At 57.1% G+C, this 16,741-nt stretch overlaps 1 protein-coding gene across 1 annotated transcript; it reads left to right on the top strand.

The window, feature by feature from the left end:
• The first annotated feature begins 1,757 nt into the window (after nt 1-1,757).
• On the top strand, nt 1,758-11,194 carry EPHB3 (EPH receptor B3). The gene is made up of 14 exons (XM_029911120.1): nt 1,758-1,773; nt 3,048-3,203; nt 3,512-3,847; nt 4,610-4,734; nt 4,890-5,049; nt 5,139-5,244; nt 6,153-6,205; nt 6,449-6,571; nt 6,661-6,908; nt 7,386-7,601; nt 7,710-7,859; nt 7,968-8,161; nt 8,424-8,579; nt 9,161-11,194. The coding sequence occupies exons 1-14, from the start codon at nt 1,758-1,760 to the stop codon at nt 9,267-9,269; spliced, it is 2,148 nt and encodes a 715-aa protein (XP_029766980.1). The 3' UTR covers nt 9,270-11,194.
• The last annotated feature ends 5,547 nt before the right edge of the window (nt 11,195-16,741 follow it).

A 16,741-nucleotide genomic window follows, 5' to 3' on the forward strand; every position in this document is an offset into this window, starting at 1 on the left:
GTGGGTGCTGTTTACTCACAAGATTGGACCTCATTGAGAAAAATATCCCTATGGTTATAGCTGCCTGCTGTGTCCTGCGTAATATCTGGGAAGCAAAGGGAGAAAAGTTGGCTCTGGGGTGGAGATGGAGCAGCTGTGTGCTGAGTGGGAACAGCCAGGCACAAGGGCTATTGGAAGAGCTCAATAAGGAGCTATGTGGTTGAGGGAGGCCTTGAAAGAGCATTTTAACAGTCAGCCGCAGTAATGGGATGTGATGGACTGTGCTGTACCTGGCCCTGGAGCTTTGGGGGCTGTTAGGAATTGGGTGGTGCTTGATGTGCATCTGTAAATATCACACTGGCTGTTAACTTACCTCTTAGTCTTGTGGTGCTTGCTGTATATTTACAATTATTACCGTTGTTAGGCCCTGATCCTGTGAGTTCTGTCGTCTTGTACAATAACAAGTAGTGGGCACTTTCAGTAGCGCTTGGCATTCGGCAGCATATATTGTGAAGTAACAAAGATGAATTGTTTACCAAAAATAGATGTTTTTATTGGATACTGAAAATAGTTGGGGGGGGACGACCCAATATGCAATTGAAAAACAATACAACAAACACTTCTGTTCCGTTAGTTTATTTCAGAGCCTAACAAAGGGAAGGGAACATTCATGTCCATTTCAGTGCATTGTGGCTACACATGCACTGACTTGCAAGGGCCACAGTTGCCGTAGGTGAAGCTGGGGTTGTCCTTACTGTCCCTGGTGTGGAATGGTACGGGTAGGGGTGCAACCCCTGACGCCATGTGGAGTATTGGTTGGTGTAGGTAGTTCTCCGTGGAAAACTCCATTTTATCTGCGAGCCTGTGATGGTTGGACCTGAAGGTCTACAAGACACTGCAGCATTTGTGAGGCACAAAGTGGGGTGAATTGAAGAACAAAAGAGGGAGACAGTGGCTCTGGATCTGAATCTCTGCGCTCATGAGACCCTACTACAACATCAAGGACCAATGGTGGTGATGCTGGGCCATCTTTCTTCGGAAGGTGCAATATGGCGTGAAATTAGGAAATAAGTTGGCATTAGTTCCCAGGTGTCTGCTTTGTGCTGATGGCTGCTGAAAGAAATTAGTGTCTGTAGGAAATCTGGAGGATTGGACGGGCAAGTGTATAAAAACAAGCCATTGTGTGATTACGAAATGCCCCACACCCTGTGTGCAAGGCTGCAGTTCCCAGCTGTTAAACTTATCGCTGTGGGTGTTAGGAAATGCCTCGTAAACGGAAACTGCTTTTGCCTCCCCAGAGACGGAGCGGTTCAGTCGTCTCATCTTGTGGGTGATGAGCTGTAGCAGGCCTAGAGCAGGAGGCTCCTCTGCTGAGCTGGAGCGGCTGGAGAGGACCAGTGATACCTGAAGGCCGTTTGACACCTCGGGGTGGGTGGGGAGGGAGGTATGTCCTGAGCGTGCCTTCTGTGGAGTGGGGAGGGTCTCTGGTTAGAGAAGGGCAGGAGGGGAGAGGAAGCCCATGACTATTGAGGGACACAGTTGTGGCTCAGTGATGGGTGACTGACATGCTACATGAGCTGCAATGCCAGTGCACAGCAGGGGGCTGTCTGCAGACATTTTTGGCTGTAACTATGAATTTCCAGCATTTCAGTGGGCTGAGGTTTAACTTATTTTGTGGCCTCGTTTGTGCCTTTGGTACTTGGTAGCTCAGGAAGGGTCCTGGAGAGAGACCTGCCTTCTCGTGGGACAGGATCAGTGGTACCGCAGGGGTGAATGAGATGGCTCGAGACCTGGGTTAGTTTCATGGCACGTCTCTGCCGCTGGGCTCCTTCGGGTTCAAGTGCTGTTAGTCTTTTCACAGAGCCCTTTAGAGTTAAACGCTCCATTGTTCAAACCAGGCCTGGGCTCCAGGCCTTTTGCTCAGCGAGGGGCTGTGATGAGAATCAGGAGGGTTTTCAGACGTGAGAGGCAGCTGTTTAGCAAAGCAGCTAGTAGAACGGCTTATCCTTACTTGACAAACGACTTTAAACTGGCTGGGGAATGACACTGTCGGGGGGGGGACTGAAAACTGGCAGGGCTGGGAGGGGCCACTGGAGTCGATGCAGAGTCCTGTCTGAACAGCTCGGCCCCTCTGGAAGAGGGGTGACCAGCATGTCAAATATGGAGCAGTGAGGAAAACCAGCAAGATTGAAAACACAGCTGGGCAGAGCGCCACCGAATGCCTGTGTGTTTGAAGGGGCTAAGTGCCCAGGAGGGGGAGGCTGTTCAGCTCCGTACAAGGGGCTAGAACTAGGGCTAATGGGAAGACACTGAGGGGGAAGCTTGGGCTGACAGTCGGTGAGATATATCCATCTGCAACATGGATTCCTAAGGGACCTGGCTTGGGACAGGAGAAAGCAATGGCAGACATGCTCTAGGGCCAGTCCTACTCTGACCCAGGAGATGGACTAGAGGGCACCCTAGATGTCTCTGCCATCTTTGACTTCCTAGGTAGGATTGTTCCCCTGTACCCCTCTTGGGGGCTCTGTCTGGTTGAGATTTACTCCACTTCCCTGGAAGGCCAGTAACGCCTGGTTAGGTGATCTTCTTCCTTAGGTGTCCATGTTTGTAGGAAGGTGCTCTCTGTCCATGCTTGGAGGCATCTTCAGCCCAGGGTGCTACTCTAAGCCCAGAAAGATTCAGCTGAGCTGGGCTGCCCCAGCCAGCAAGCCCCTTGCATCCAGCTCAGGTGCTCTTGGCATGTTTCCCATCACAAACCAGTTCCTGGAGAGCTGGCCATGCTGAGCGCTGGATTAGAAGACTCTGCTTTGAATCCCCAGGCCCAGAGCGCAGCAACGGGCAGAGTCACCAGGGTTGGGCTGGGGTCACCAAGAGGGTGGGCGGTGTTGGAGAGGGATCTGTTGGTAACTCCGTATTAGGGCTTGGATTGGTTTCTGCAGTGGACATCAGGAGTTAGAGGGCTGACGAGGAAAGTTCTGGGCGCCTTCCCAGCTAATGACCCAGGCGGAGTGTCTGTCCGGGAGCGTTAGTAACCAAGTTTATTTTTCCCTTCTCTCCCCTCCGTGCAGCCTGTGGTCCCGGGACCTTCAAGTCGAAGCAAGGGGAAGGTCTCTGCTCACCCTGCCCCCCCAACAGCCGGACAAGCTCTGGGGCAGCGATGCTCTGCACCTGTCGGATCGGCTACTTCCGGGCAGACGCAGACTCTGCAGACAGTGCTTGCACCAGTAAGTCTGTCCCCGTCTAGTGGATGTCTTGGATCTCCCAGTCACTCAGACCCTGACAGTGGGGGACGGGATCGGGGTCCCAGTCTGCAGCAGTGCGCGCCGCTGGTTTGAGTTCTCCTCTGTTGGGGGAGTGGGGTGTCCTGGATAACCGTCTCGCTGGAAAGGACAAACAGCCAGACTGAGAGGCAGTGAATCCAGTCCTGAGGGCTGCGGGTCCATTGGGCCACCTCCCCACAAACCCGGGTGTGGGCTGGGCTTGGGGGCTTCTCTTGGCGCTCTCCACTCTGACGTGAGTGTCTCATCCGCAGGCGTCCCATCCTCTCCTCTCAACGTCATCTCCAACGTGAACGAGACGTCGCTGGCGCTGGAGTGGAGCGAACCCCGGGACTCGGGGGGCCGGGACGACCTGCTGTACAACATCATCTGCAAGAAGTGCACCGTGGAGCGCCGGGTGTGCACGCGCTGCGACGACAACGTGGAGTTCGTGCCCCGCCAGCTCGGCCTGACGGACCGGCACATCTACATCAGCAACCTGATGGCGCACACCCAGTACACCTTCGAGATTCAGGCTGTGAACGGCGTGTCCAGCAAGAGCCCCCACTCCCCCCAGTTCGCCTCTGTCAACATCACCACCAACCAGGCAGGTCAGTACAGACAGCTGCAGGCTGAAGCCGCTGCTGCCTGGGGAGAGGGTGCATCTCTGCTCTGCTCCTCTAATATCCCAAGTAACCAGAGCAGGGTTTCCTGCTGAAAGTCTCTCTGAGGCCACTGTCCTTTGTTCGCTCCCTTTGTGCAGCGTTGCTGGCTCTAAGCTCCTGCATCTAATCCCCTGGGTGACTATTTCTCTCTTTTTAAATCAATGTCCCTGGAGGGAATGAGATCAGAACTCCTGCAAACAAAGATGGGGGCTGAGCTAGTGGTTCTCTAATCCTGGCTTCAGAGACTCCCGGCTTGCAGGGGCAGATGGGCTTTCTCCCTTGTGGGCCTGGCTAAGGTCAGGACCCTCCCAAACCGTCAGAGCATGCTGTGCGCTCTCTGCTTTCCCTCTCCACCTTCCCCTGCATCGGGCTCTGCTCCAATGCGCTGGAAACCTACTGCTGCCACTCACTGAGCAGAATTCATGGGCATCATCCCTGAGGCGGAGGAGGGGACCATGGAGAGCAGGAGGAGTGTGATGGAGTCACAGGCAGGAAGGAGGAGGGGATCGTAGTCTCATCAGCAATTGGTGGGATCTTTGTCCCATTGGTTTGGCCTCAGCCTTACAAGACAGATGTGGGTTGGGGGACGTTGTAGGGGGTGGGGGGGTTCCAGGGGATGAATTAAGTGACTGACGACATGTTTTCCCCCGGCACGGGGCTGCGAATGCTGCGGCTTAACCTGACCCATCCCTTCCCTCTGTTTTGCAGCCCCCTCGGCCGTTCCCAGAATTCAGCTGCACGGCACTACTGGCAGCAGCCTGATGCTGTCATGGACGCCCCCGGAGAGACCCAACGGGATCATCCTGGACTATGAAATCAAGTACTTTGAGAAGGTAAAGCAGAGCCCAGGCCACCGCTCCCCAGCCATGCTGCCTGCTGGACACGCACGGGTGTTAGAGGTCGCCCCGGTGCAGGGGGTAGGATGGCGCTTGGGATTGTGATAACCGCTGTAAGTGACCCCGATCTTCCTGCCCCACAGCAGGGCCAGGGTGACGGCATCGCGAACACCGTCACCAGCCAGCAGAACACGGTGCGGCTGGATGGGCTGACGGCCAACTCCCTGTACGTAGTGCAGGTTCGGGCCCGCACTGTGGCTGGCTATGGCCAGTACAGCCTCCCCGTGGAGTTCCAGACACCTGCAGAAGACGGTATGCGCTGGGACTGGGCCCCCTTCCCTCTCCCATCCCACGCCCCGGCTCAGCCCCTCGTTCTGATCGGCCTCCCGTGTCTCCCACAGGCTCCAGCGGGAAGAGCTTCCAGGAGTTGCCCTTGATCGTGGGTTCGGCCACCGCAGGCCTGGTCTTTGTCATCGCTGTGGTGGTGATTGCTATTGTCTGCTTCAGGTACCAGCTCGGGGGGAGACGGAGGAAAGGGTGCGAGCCCCAGGCTAGGAGTCCCACGGGGCCTCGTCCCCGCTGCAGTGTTTGGCGTTTCCCCTCCTGTGTTCTAAGGCAAATACCCATCTGCGTGCCGGGTTCTGGAGTGAGGGGGCTGGGGCCTTCCAGACCCGGGACTGCTCTACCCCTGTGGCTGGGCAGAGCAGTGTGCTCCCGGAGCGTAGTGTCCGCGTGGGGGTTCTAGCAGAGCAGTTCCCGCTGCACTAAAATAACCATCGTTCCAGGCCCGTCCGGCTCCATTGTCCTCTGCATGTGGTGCTAGAGGGGTGTTAAGCCGGCAGGGGAGGATGTCCTGTCGGGGAACATCAGCCGAGCAAGGTGCCCCTTCCAAACCTCATTGCTCTCACCTGGCCTCCCTGGGCAGCCTATCTGCGCCAATGGAGCGTGGCAGTGAGTGTTCCTCCCCACGGCTTTGTTCTTCAGTTAGAGGCCATCAGATGCAAACTAGGTTTGACGCAACTAGCAACCCGCCCCCAACCTGAGCCAGCTTTCAACCTACCTCTACCACCGCAGCCCGCATTGGGCCTTCAGGTGGAGCCGGCTTCATGACACGCCCTGTGCACCTGTGAGATCTCGCCCTGCCCGCTGCAAACCTTGCAAGGCCTCTGAGCCAGTGTGAATCAGGGCAGCCGAGCCCAGAGCCAAACGTCCCCTCCAGCAGTTCATGCCCATGTCCTGCTTCTAGGCTGAGGGTGATGGTACAGGGAGAAGGAGGGGAAAGGTGCTGACCTTGGCACTGTGTAGTGCCGGAGCGGTGCATCTGCTCTGCTGGTGGCTTGCGGACTTACCTGTGGCCCCCTCGGCACCCAGCAGGCATGGACTGTCCTGAAATGGCTCTTGTCTCCTTTGGGTAGGAAGCAGCGGAGCAGTACGGACTCGGAGTACACGGAGAAGCTGCAGCAGTACGGTGAGTATGACCCCAGGCCCTAATGCATGCTGCAACAGTATGGGAGTGTGACCCGGCCCTCGCACCCCCAGGTGTGTGCAGGGCAGTGAGACGGGGATGATTTCCTTTGTTGTCGGGGCTTTGTATCTGGTGCTGGGGTTCCTGGCCTGGGCCCCGGGACGTCCTATAATGCTGTAGGTCGGGGTGAGGGGTTTTGCTGGTACTGTGCCCTCACACTGGGCCTGACTTGCTCTGCTCTCGCAGTCACTCCCGGAATGAAGGTTTACATCGACCCCTTCACCTACGAGGACCCCAATGAGGCGGTCCGGGAGTTTGCCAAAGAGATCGACATCTCCTGCGTCAAGATCGAGGAGGTGATTGGAGCAGGCAAGTCACCTGACCAGATGCGGCTCATGTGGCGGGGCTGCCAGTGGCTTCTCTCTGTCTGTAACCCCTCTGCTGTTCTTCCCCTGCAGGGGAGTTCGGGGAGGTCTGCCGGGGCCGCCTGAAGTTGCCGGGCCGTCGGGAGATCTTTGTGGCCATCAAGACCCTGAAAGTGGGTTACACGGAGAGGCAGCGGCGGGACTTCCTGAGCGAGGCCAGCATCATGGGGCAATTTGACCATCCCAACATCATCCACCTGGAGGGCGTGGTGACCAAGAGCCGGCCGGTCATGATAGTCACGGAGTTCATGGAGAACTGCGCCCTGGACTCCTTCCTCCGGGTGAGGCGCCGTCTCGGGCCAGGCCTGCTGCGCTGTGGGGCAGGCTGTGCCACAGGGATGTGGGAGGACAGGAGGCTGGGATGGAATCGCTCCCCTTCCTCTCTCTCTCTCCGGCTGGGCAGCCCTCTGCTCTGCACTCTCCGCTCCTGCCACGTTCGGCTCGAACTTGCATTTGCTTCCCTGCGTTTCACACTGACGCCCCCAGGCTTCGTGTGTTGAGATGGGGAGAAGGGGCCCTATTGGAGGAGCATGGTGGGGGGGAGGTGGGTGACACCTTACTGAGGAGAGTAATAGTGTGTTAGGGTTCCACACACACACACACTTCCCTTTCCTGCAGTGGGGGTGTTAGAGGTTCATTCCAGGGGGAGGCCCATTCCATGGGGAGAGCAGAACCCCTCCCCAAGCCCCCTGTGAAAGGAGAGAACGAAGGGCTCACCTTCGAGACCCCGCTGATCGCTCCCCTCTGTCTGCCGGCAGCTGAATGACGGGCAGTTCACGGTGATCCAGCTGGTGGGGATGCTGCGTGGCATCGCGGCGGGCATGAAGTACCTGGCGGAGATGAACTACGTGCACCGGGACCTGGCCGCCCGCAACATCCTCGTCAACAGCAACCTGGTGTGCAAGGTGTCGGACTTCGGGCTCTCGCGCTTCTTGGAGGACGACCCCGCGGACCCCACCTACACCAGCTCGCTGGTATGTGAGATTCTCGTCGGCACCCTCTGCCTTGCTGCGGAGGGCAGGGGCCGCGGGGGAGCCCTGAGGTAGGCACTAAATAATGGAATTAAGCGTCTCTCCCCACAGGGTGGTAAGATCCCGATCCGGTGGACGGCTCCGGAAGCCATAGCCTACCGCAAGTTCACCTCGGCCAGCGACGTGTGGAGTTACGGGATCGTCATGTGGGAGGTGATGTCCTATGGGGAGCGGCCCTACTGGGACATGTCCAACCAGGACGTAAGTGCGACCACGGGCGGGAGCCGGGCTGTGGCGGCGCCAGGGGGCCTGGCCGCCTGGCTGACTCACGGCCGCTCTGAGCGCCTGTGTGCCTGTGTGTCTTGGCAGGTGATTAACGCGGTGGAGCAGGATTACCGCCTGCCGCCGCCCATGGACTGCCCCACGGCGCTGCACCAGCTCATGCTGGACTGCTGGGTGCGTGACCGCAACCTTCGGCCCAAGTTTGCACAGATAGTGAATACGCTGGACAAGCTCATCCGGAACGCAGCCAGCCTGAAGGTCATCGCCACCGTCCAGTCCGGGTCAGTGCCCTCCCCTCCCCGCTCCGGTACCGACCCCGCCAGGCCTCTCGTCCCTTTGCAGTGCAGGGAATGCTGGGGAATCTGCTTTGCATTGGCTGAGCTAGAACCTAGAGGGCTGGAGGCAGGGATCCAGGTGGAGACAGCACAGGGGGGAACCCCATGATCCACCAGTGCCGGGCAGATGCCTGTACCTACCCCAGCCCAACAGCACCCTGTGTTCCCCCCCGCATTAACTCTGGGCTCGCTCTTGTCCCCGCCGCAGCGTGTCCCAGCCACTCCTGGACCGCACCGTGCCGGATTACACCACCTTCACCACCGTGGGCGACTGGCTCGACGCCATCAAAATGGGACGGTACAAGGAGAGCTTTGTCAACGCTGGATTTGCATCCTTCGACCTGGTGGCGCAGATGACAGCAGAGTGAGTGGGGCTGGGAGCTGGGCCTGGGAGGAAGAGCACTCAGCAGCTCTGATGGCAGACACCTCCTGCCCAAGAACAATGACATGTGCCCGAGTTTTCCCTTTTGGGCTGGGAAAGCTCTGTGATCAGTGTCCAGCACCTCTGCTCTCAGAATTAAGTTGCTTCTTAAGCCAGGTCTCAGAGCCCACACTCCGGCCCTAGACCAAACGTGTACGTAGCTTGTTTGAGCCCCACGAGCCGGAGTCAATCGACCTAGACTCTGAGACTCGTTGCAGTGGAGATGTACCCCAAGTGGCCATGAGAAGTAGACGCAGATAAGTGCATGGCTGGGGGTGGAGGGGATTCATACGAAGCCAGGGGCGGGGGCAGGCCCTGACTAGATTGTTGTTGTGTCTGGCCAGGAGGCCAAGAGGCATTAAAGGATTTCTGCTGCCGAGTTCTGGGCCCCTCTAACCACAGCTGGGGAATATCTGTCTGCTCCATCAGCCAGTGGTTAATGCTGCAGCGGAAATGCCCCTGCACAGGGTTCTCCAAGGAGTGTGTAGACTTGTTACGAGCTCTGCCTCCTCTTGTCCTTTCAGAGACCTGCTCAGGATAGGGGTGACGCTCGCAGGACATCAAAAGAAGATCCTGAGCAGTATTCAGGACATGAGGCTGCAAATGAACCAGACACTCCCAGTTCAGGTTTGACCACAGGAAATTTTGGGACTGGAATGGACTGAGGGAATCTGTCGATAAGATTCTAGTTTGCGGTGCAGCCCGGCTTCCTGTTTTCCCCTTTGCGTGGAGCTTCTCGGCCTCTGACAGTCACACGGGATGGGACTCGCCTCCCTGAATCCAAGGCACTTGGGCCGAGAAGGAGACCAGCCTTGTGTTTGTGTTTGGAACGGAGCCGGCGATGCAGTCTTCATATTGAAGACAGATTATCGGATGAAGACTTCACCCCCTCTTCCTGCCCCATCTCCGCTGCTCGCAGCGCCGTGGGTTCAGGAGTTGTTCCACTTCTTGGATTTCCTTAACCCCGAAGTCGCAAACGTTCTCCTCCTGCTACGCGCCTTTTGGAGATGCTGCGGGCGCTTTCCCAAGCTCTTGGCCTAGCGAGGGAGAGGGGGTTGTGGGGATACAAGCATACACAGCAGCTGCACGACCGTGAAGGGCATGGAGCGGGGTCCAGCCTGGCCTTCTCCTGTGCAGCCCCAGACAATCATGTCCCCCTGCTGCCCCCATACAGGGATCTGCACTGGAATGTGTCGGAAGGGAGGGTATCAGTCCGTTTGGCTCTGGATGCCAGAATCTGAACCCAGTGAGATTACTATGCAGGGAGTTGGACATACCAACTCCAGATCTCTCGTCCCTCTTTGTTTTATGGCCGAATCTGGACTGCGGAGAAAGGCCATCAGCGCAAGTTTGCACAGGGACCAGGGGAGCAAAGGCAGCCTTGCTCCTGCTCAGCCAGAGTTCGGAGAGGCGTCGGGGAGGCCAGGCCGAGCTGACTGAAGAGCCTGGCTTCTCCCCAGTCTCATGTTTTATGCAGAAGGAGCGGGTCTTGTCAGAGCGCGACCATCTCTGCAGAGCCTCTCCTGACACCCGCTGTGATTGCTGCCAAAAGACTCTCACTTCTGCTTCTTTGACTCTTCCCGGCCGCTCGGCTCTTCCCGAGCGAGCGGGAGAGTCCCAGCGCGAGCGTGTGTGCGTGCATGTGTGTGCGTGTGTGCTGGCCGGCTGGGTGAGGGCACGGGCAGAATAAAGGCAATAAGAATTTTACTTGAGTTTCCTTCGCTCGCTTAGTCTCTGCCGCTGTACAGAACCCAAGAGACACGGAGCACAAGCCCATTCCTTCCTTTGTACAGGTGTAGTGCTCTCCCCCTCCTGGAGCACGGGGCACGGTCCTTCCCTGCCCCCAGCCCTGTGCTCCGGCCCCCTGGCTGTAAATATCACAGGGAGCTGGCAGAAGGGCTGGCTTCACTAGTATCACCACCTTCCCTGCCAATCAGGCGTTGCTGTCCTGCCACCTGATGCCATGATGGTCATACAGGGTCTTAGCCACTTCCTCAGCTGTGTCCACAAACCCACCAGCTTCCCCCCAGCCCTTCCTCCCCGCAATGCTTACTAGGGAGCCTTGCCCTATAGGAGTTCTAAGGGCAAGGAGAAGGGTACTGTCCCCTGGCCGCATAGGGAGTGAGGGCTAGCAGGAAGTGGGGCTTGGGCTTAAGGGTCACACAGGCTTGGCCACGAAGAGCTACACGTAGGGCACTATATGGTGCTGGTTTCTAACCCTCTCAGCCTGAATCGAACTGTGCAAAACAAACCTAGAGCCCAAGCCAGGCGCGACCAGCCGAGCGGGTGCAGCCAGCGGGCTGGGAGCAGAGCCTCTGTTGCCGGTGCCAGGAGCTCTGCCTGGGCCCAACCCCAAATTTGGAGAAACCGCCCAGGCTGGCTGGGCTTGTCTGACTTTCCTGGCTGCTGAGCCAGGCCCCGTTCTATCCTGTCTATTGGCCACTCTTGCTGATAGCCCTTCTAGACTGACAAATCCCCTGGGCTCTCCCAGGGAGAGAGCTGTTAGAGACCATCTTCCACCCACCTTTACTCTTCGCTGGAGAACTTCAGTCCTCCAGCATCCCAGCATTCCCTTGGGACTACTTAGCCCAGCGTAAGGAGGGGACAACTCGGGTGGAGTGCAGCAACTAGCTACGCCCGTGACTCAGCTATAAAATTCATGCCTGATCCTCAGCCACCTCTAGGCTTGGAAGGATTAGATGTTTATCGGCAGTGAACATCAATTTCACCGCACAGACGCAGACCAGAGAGAGAGATATTTCCATGTAAATGGCAATTTACAGATAGGCAATAGGAAAATGCTGCTTGAGAACTCATTGGAGTTCGATTTAAGGGTATTTATGCCCTGTATTTTGAGATGTGATGTGTACACACACACACACACACACTCTCTCTCTCTCTCTCTCTCTCTCTCTCTCTCTCCCCCCAGCTGTGAAAACTTAAATTGATAAGTTGGAAAAAAGTTTCAAAAGAAACCTGGATATTATCAGTCGAAGTGACGACCAAATACAAATTGAAATCTGCCTAGCCTGGCCACCTCCCATGTGGGACAGCTGCCAAGATGGCTGCTAGAGAAACACGGTGACTTCAAACAGCGGGAGATGAAGCCGTTCAAGGCAAACGCCCTTCCCCGAGAGCTCCCCGGCAGGCTGAGCCGGAGCTAGCTACTTCTGCCCAAACATCATAGAAGGCTTGGAGTTGGATGGCTCTTCACGGGTTTTCCCTGCCCTTCACAGGGAGTCCTGTCTCTATACCCTTCCACTCTGCTCTCCTAGCAGGCAGAACTTGGAGAACCCAAAGCTCATTTTGACCAGGGTCGGGTACCGCTGGCTGCTGGTCCATGCCTCTTGCTGGGAGTGCCTGGGCGGATGTTCATTCTCGGGTGGGGATGTCTGTCGCATCATAACCTTGGCCTCTCCATTAGTTGCCTCTCTGCACTGTGGCGCCACTGACTTGACGATCCCTGCACCATCCTTGGGAGAGGAGTGTCCCCCATAGTCTTCGAAAGCTCCAGGGCTGGCATCAACACGCGCTGTGTGCCAACAGTTTGATGGAAACCTGGGTTTTCCTTGCTGCAGTTCAAGCCCATTTCTGCCCGGTGGGTCTGTGGAGCCTAGTGAGTATGACTGGGCTTGCTCCTCTCTGACATCCCTTGATGTGGATGGTTCTCCTCCCACCAGTCTGAATCTCCTGCCTTTTCTCTCAGGTCTTCCTCAGATCCTAGCTTCCTGGAGATCCAGGCCCGAAGGGGCCAGGATCATCTTGTCCGGCCTGAATAATGCGGGGGCATCACCCTGGCACTCCTCAAACCTTAATCACGTGTCGCTGTGCTCTGAACTCTCCCCAGTTTGTCCAGAACTGAATGCGAGGTTGAATAGCGCCCTCGGTCCACCCTGTTGGGCTGGATGATCCCCTCCCTCCTCTTGTGTGGGACGTTCTGTCCTACAGCTCAACGAGGCAGTTCCATAGCGTCAGTTCTTCCACGGCGGGACCCGCTGTAGCTCCGGGATTGTGGCCTGTTCTGCTTTGTCTGACTTCTGTTGCGTGGCACTTCGTTCCAGGTTGTGTTTTTTAGCCCTTTCCTTCACTCTATCAAGCTCAGGCTATATTTTAATTCAGTCCTTCTGAGCGTTTGGGATCCTTACCGCCGTCAGCTGACTTTCATTAGAGACCTTGCCTCTTAACCCTCCCGCTCACTGATGGAAATATTGCGTAGGTTAGGTCTCAGCTCAGGGGGAGTCCTGGATTGCTCCTTGGGAGGGTGTGAGGGGCGGGACAGGTAGTTCTGTTCCGTTTTTGTCCTGGTTCCACTTCCTTTCTCTGGTCCACCGCCATCTGCCCTGCCTCAGGCAGCTGACTTGAGTCCGGCTATGCCGTGTGGCATGAAACGAACGTCCATTTAATTTTGCTTTGCTTTTTTTTTAAACTCCTTCAAAAGCCCATTTGCGCTCTGAGGCTGGGCTCTGCAACTGCGACCACCGCCGACGTTGGGGGGGGGGGGACGGACCTGACCCGGGGCCCAGCTTTGGAACGAGATCGCTCCCCGTTTCACAGCCTGGCCCAGAGCAGGGCCTTGTCGGGGCGAGATGGGGTCTGCTGCCGAGTGAATACGCCCCTGGCTTAACGCTGCCCAGTGCCGGAGGGCCCAGAGTTGCCTAGCAACAGGCTTCCCAGCAGCAGCTGTCAGCACATGGTGTGGAGCGGGGCAAGCGGATCCTTTCCAAAATGGCGTGAAATGCGCCATGTGTGTTGGGCTCTCCAGCGGCGCCATCCCTGTCTGTCCAATCAGCGTCTTCGCCTGCCCAGGGAAGGAACCAGGCTCCTTTGTGGCCTGGTTTGTTTCTGACAAAGGCATCTTGCCTCTTTGTCCCTTTCCTCTGGGTGCTCCGCACCGACTCCTCCAGCCGTTAAGCAGGCACTAGCGTTGATTGGTCTCTTTCCCTGCACCTCCCTCAGAGCAGAGGCTGTTTGCCGCTTTCCGCTCCTGGGAATGTGCCCGTCCTTGGAGTTCCCAGAAACAGCTGCCAGAGTCTTGGGGACCACGTTGCCTGGGGCCGCCCTTCCAGTCAAGGGTGAATTGAGATGGAAACCGCTGATCCGCGTGAAGTCCCACCCCCCGGAGATGGACGCTAACAGCCCGGATACACACGGTATCTGGGCAGCCGGGAGCCTGGTATCTCTAGTAGTGAACCGCCTCAGAGCCTGCACTGCAGCCATGATGTGACAGAGAGCTCCATTCTCCAGGCACACCGTGCTGTGTCCGATGAGAGCTGGGGGGGCCTGGGATCATGCAGCCCTCGTGAGGGGCAGAGCGGGGATCACGGACTTGAGGGGGTGAACGCCTGCTGCACAGCTGTGCCTCCCCCCGGCCCGATCCCTCCCCAAGCGCACTGAGCCCTCAAGTCAGCAGAGAGAGAGGCAGTAGCAAGGAGGGGAGGGAGAGAGGCCTCAGAAGAAGCTGAGAGCTAGAGATCTTCCTCTGTTTCATAGTGTCCCTTATTCCACCTTGAATGGCTCTCCCTTCCGGTGTGGGTGCCCTACACGGTCTCCCTGGTGCTCAGCCCACTTGCTGCCCTGGGTCCCGTCTTCACAGTGTGCCCTAGCTAACTAATATAAGACTAATGCCTGGCCCAGATGATTGTCTCGTGCCCTTCCCACAGAGAGGCCATTGCTGGCACTGACCCACATGCCGCCTCCTCCCACCACCTTGTTCCCCTGCGCGCGCTGCTGCAGTTCTCCATTCACTTGGCTCAATCTCCAGCTGCAGCTCTTGGCATTTTGGCACAGTTCTCTGCAGTGCTCTTCCCAGTCCGCCGCTCCCTGTAATGAGTGGGCTCATTCCGGCCACCTCTGGTCTTCGCTAGCCCCTGCCTCACCTCTTGAGCTTTCTTTTCTGGGCGGTCGTGTGCTGCCCTGTTCCCTGCAGAGCAAATGCTCACTCCACAGCCCTGACTGCTACAGTGATCCATCAGGAGAACTTGCTGTGTCTCCACTCCTCACTTCTGCTCTGTCCATCAGCCCCTTTTCTTATACAGTCGTCTCCTCTCGCACCAAGTCTATACGGACAACCCCCCTCCCCTGTCCTGTACTGTGGTCACCCCTTCTTCTGTCTCTGCACGCTGTAGCTCTGAGATCTGCATCCCTGCGTCATCCTCCCATGCCGCCTCTGCAGCGGGGCTGGCAGTGAGTCCTGCCAGCTTGGTCTGGGCCACGGTTCACCTGGCACTCAGATTCATTTCTAGAACAAACCCGGTGCATCCTCAGTGCCCACCGGTTCTTGGTCCTCTCCGATTCTGAGCTTCACGCTAGCTACACTCGCTCCTGTTACGAACTAGGCAGAAATTACTTCCCACTGACTCTGAAACAAAGTGACCAACACCGTAATCCTCTTTGCTATCTTGACCTGCCCATGTTCCTCCGCGGTACAGCCCGGCTGCTAGCGTCACTCCAGCTCTCACGCTTCTAATGGGGTGGGAGCCCTAGCTAGTGGGACAGTATCTGTGACTCCCTACCCGAAGTTTGATTGGCAGCAGGCCTTGAGGAGTCCGACTCGCTCCCGTACAACCGCAGCATTCCTGAACCTGAGTTTCGTATCCCAGCCCGCCCCCGGCCAGTCCCGTTTCGGCACAGCTTGGTTTGCACCTGGTGACGCTCGGAGGTCTCTCCAGGCGGTGTGTCCCCCACCCCCACCTCCCAACTGGTTCTCCTGTACTGTACCTACCACCTTTTTTATATATTGAGATGTATTTAATGGTGAAAAAGGAAGAAAAGAAAAGAAAAAAAAAAAGAAACAAATGATGCAATCATGCATTTGTAGAAATATTTTTTAAAGAAATACTTTTTTCAATTAAATTATTTAAGAAATCTATGGAGCTCCTTGGTTCGTGTGTGTTTATTGGCCTGGCTGCTCTTGGGGGGGGGGAGACTGGGTAGTGGAGGGGGCTCAACACAAGGCCACTCTCCAGGGAGCTGTGGTCCTGCTCTGGCGTCCTTCCTTGCTTGCTGTTTGCACTTCACTGTCCCTGGTGTGCTGCCCCCATTTCAGCCAGTGTCTGCTGGATCCTTGCTTCCCACCAGAGCCCCAAGGCAAAGGGAGGAGCACAGAGCCCCAAGCAGGCAGCAAAAGGAGATTGCTAGGAGAGAGACCTGCTGCTTGTTAGCAGGTGTCCCTGCATTCTCAATGGCTCTCTAACCACTGGGCCGTCTCCGGTGCTCCAGCCCCTGTTTGGACCAACCCTTCTCGGAACACCGGCTGCCCCATCTCCCAGCCCGAATCCTCTCTCCTCGTGCTGCCCCGGCCATGCCCTGCACAACCTAATCGCCTACTCTGGGGGCTTGCTGCAGCCTGAGGGGCAGCCTTTGGTGCTCCAGTTAAATGCCTTAGCAATAGCTTGGAGCTGCATCTGTACAGCCACAGAGAAGCTCTGTTTAATTAGGGAAAGATTTTTAAAGTCGGGCTGTCCCCTACCCTGGGATGTGGCTCCCAGTCCTGGGTGCAGGGGTGCTAAGCCCCGGAGTCTGGCTGATGGGACGGGGGCAAGGTCCCCCTTCTCTTCTCTGCAGTCCCCAGCTTATGGGGGGTGCTTTGTGTTCTGCAGGCCCTTGGCAGGGGCTGCGGAGAAGCAATTGCTCGATCCTGCAAGGATTTGATTCCTGGAGCACCTTGTTCTGATGCCAAGAGGAGCTGCTAGGGGGTTTAGGCCTGAGCTCCAGCCCCACGGTGCTGCATCAGTTGCGCGCAGTAACCTTAGGCGGTTTCAGTACAATCCCTGCTGGGGGTTGCTCCTCGCAGGGGCAGGCTCCCCCCTGAGGAGCAGCTTTGTAAATGAGGGACAGTAGGAACAGGAGACTGGGGAAGTAAAATCCAGGCTCTGCTGTGCTGCCATAGTAACGGATGAGCCGGACCCCCTAGAGCGACCTGGGCGGGGGGGAGTGGAAACCAAGGTATAAAGTGGCAAAGTTGAGCTTTCAGCCCTAGCCCTTCTCCAGGCTTGCCACCTCCACCCCCACAGGGGCTGTGGTGTTAGCTGGTACTGTACCCCCACCCTCCACCCCAAGAGGCTGGGAGATTCCCCCAGCACTGGCCCCATCTGCCCCAGTGCTCC

The sequence above is a fragment of the Terrapene carolina genome, unplaced genomic scaffold, assembly GCF_002925995.2.
Source record: "Terrapene carolina triunguis isolate 2854851 unplaced genomic scaffold, T_m_triunguis-2.0 Scaffold88, whole genome shotgun sequence".
In the NCBI taxonomy this organism is placed as follows: domain Eukaryota; kingdom Metazoa; phylum Chordata; order Testudines; family Emydidae; genus Terrapene; species Terrapene triunguis.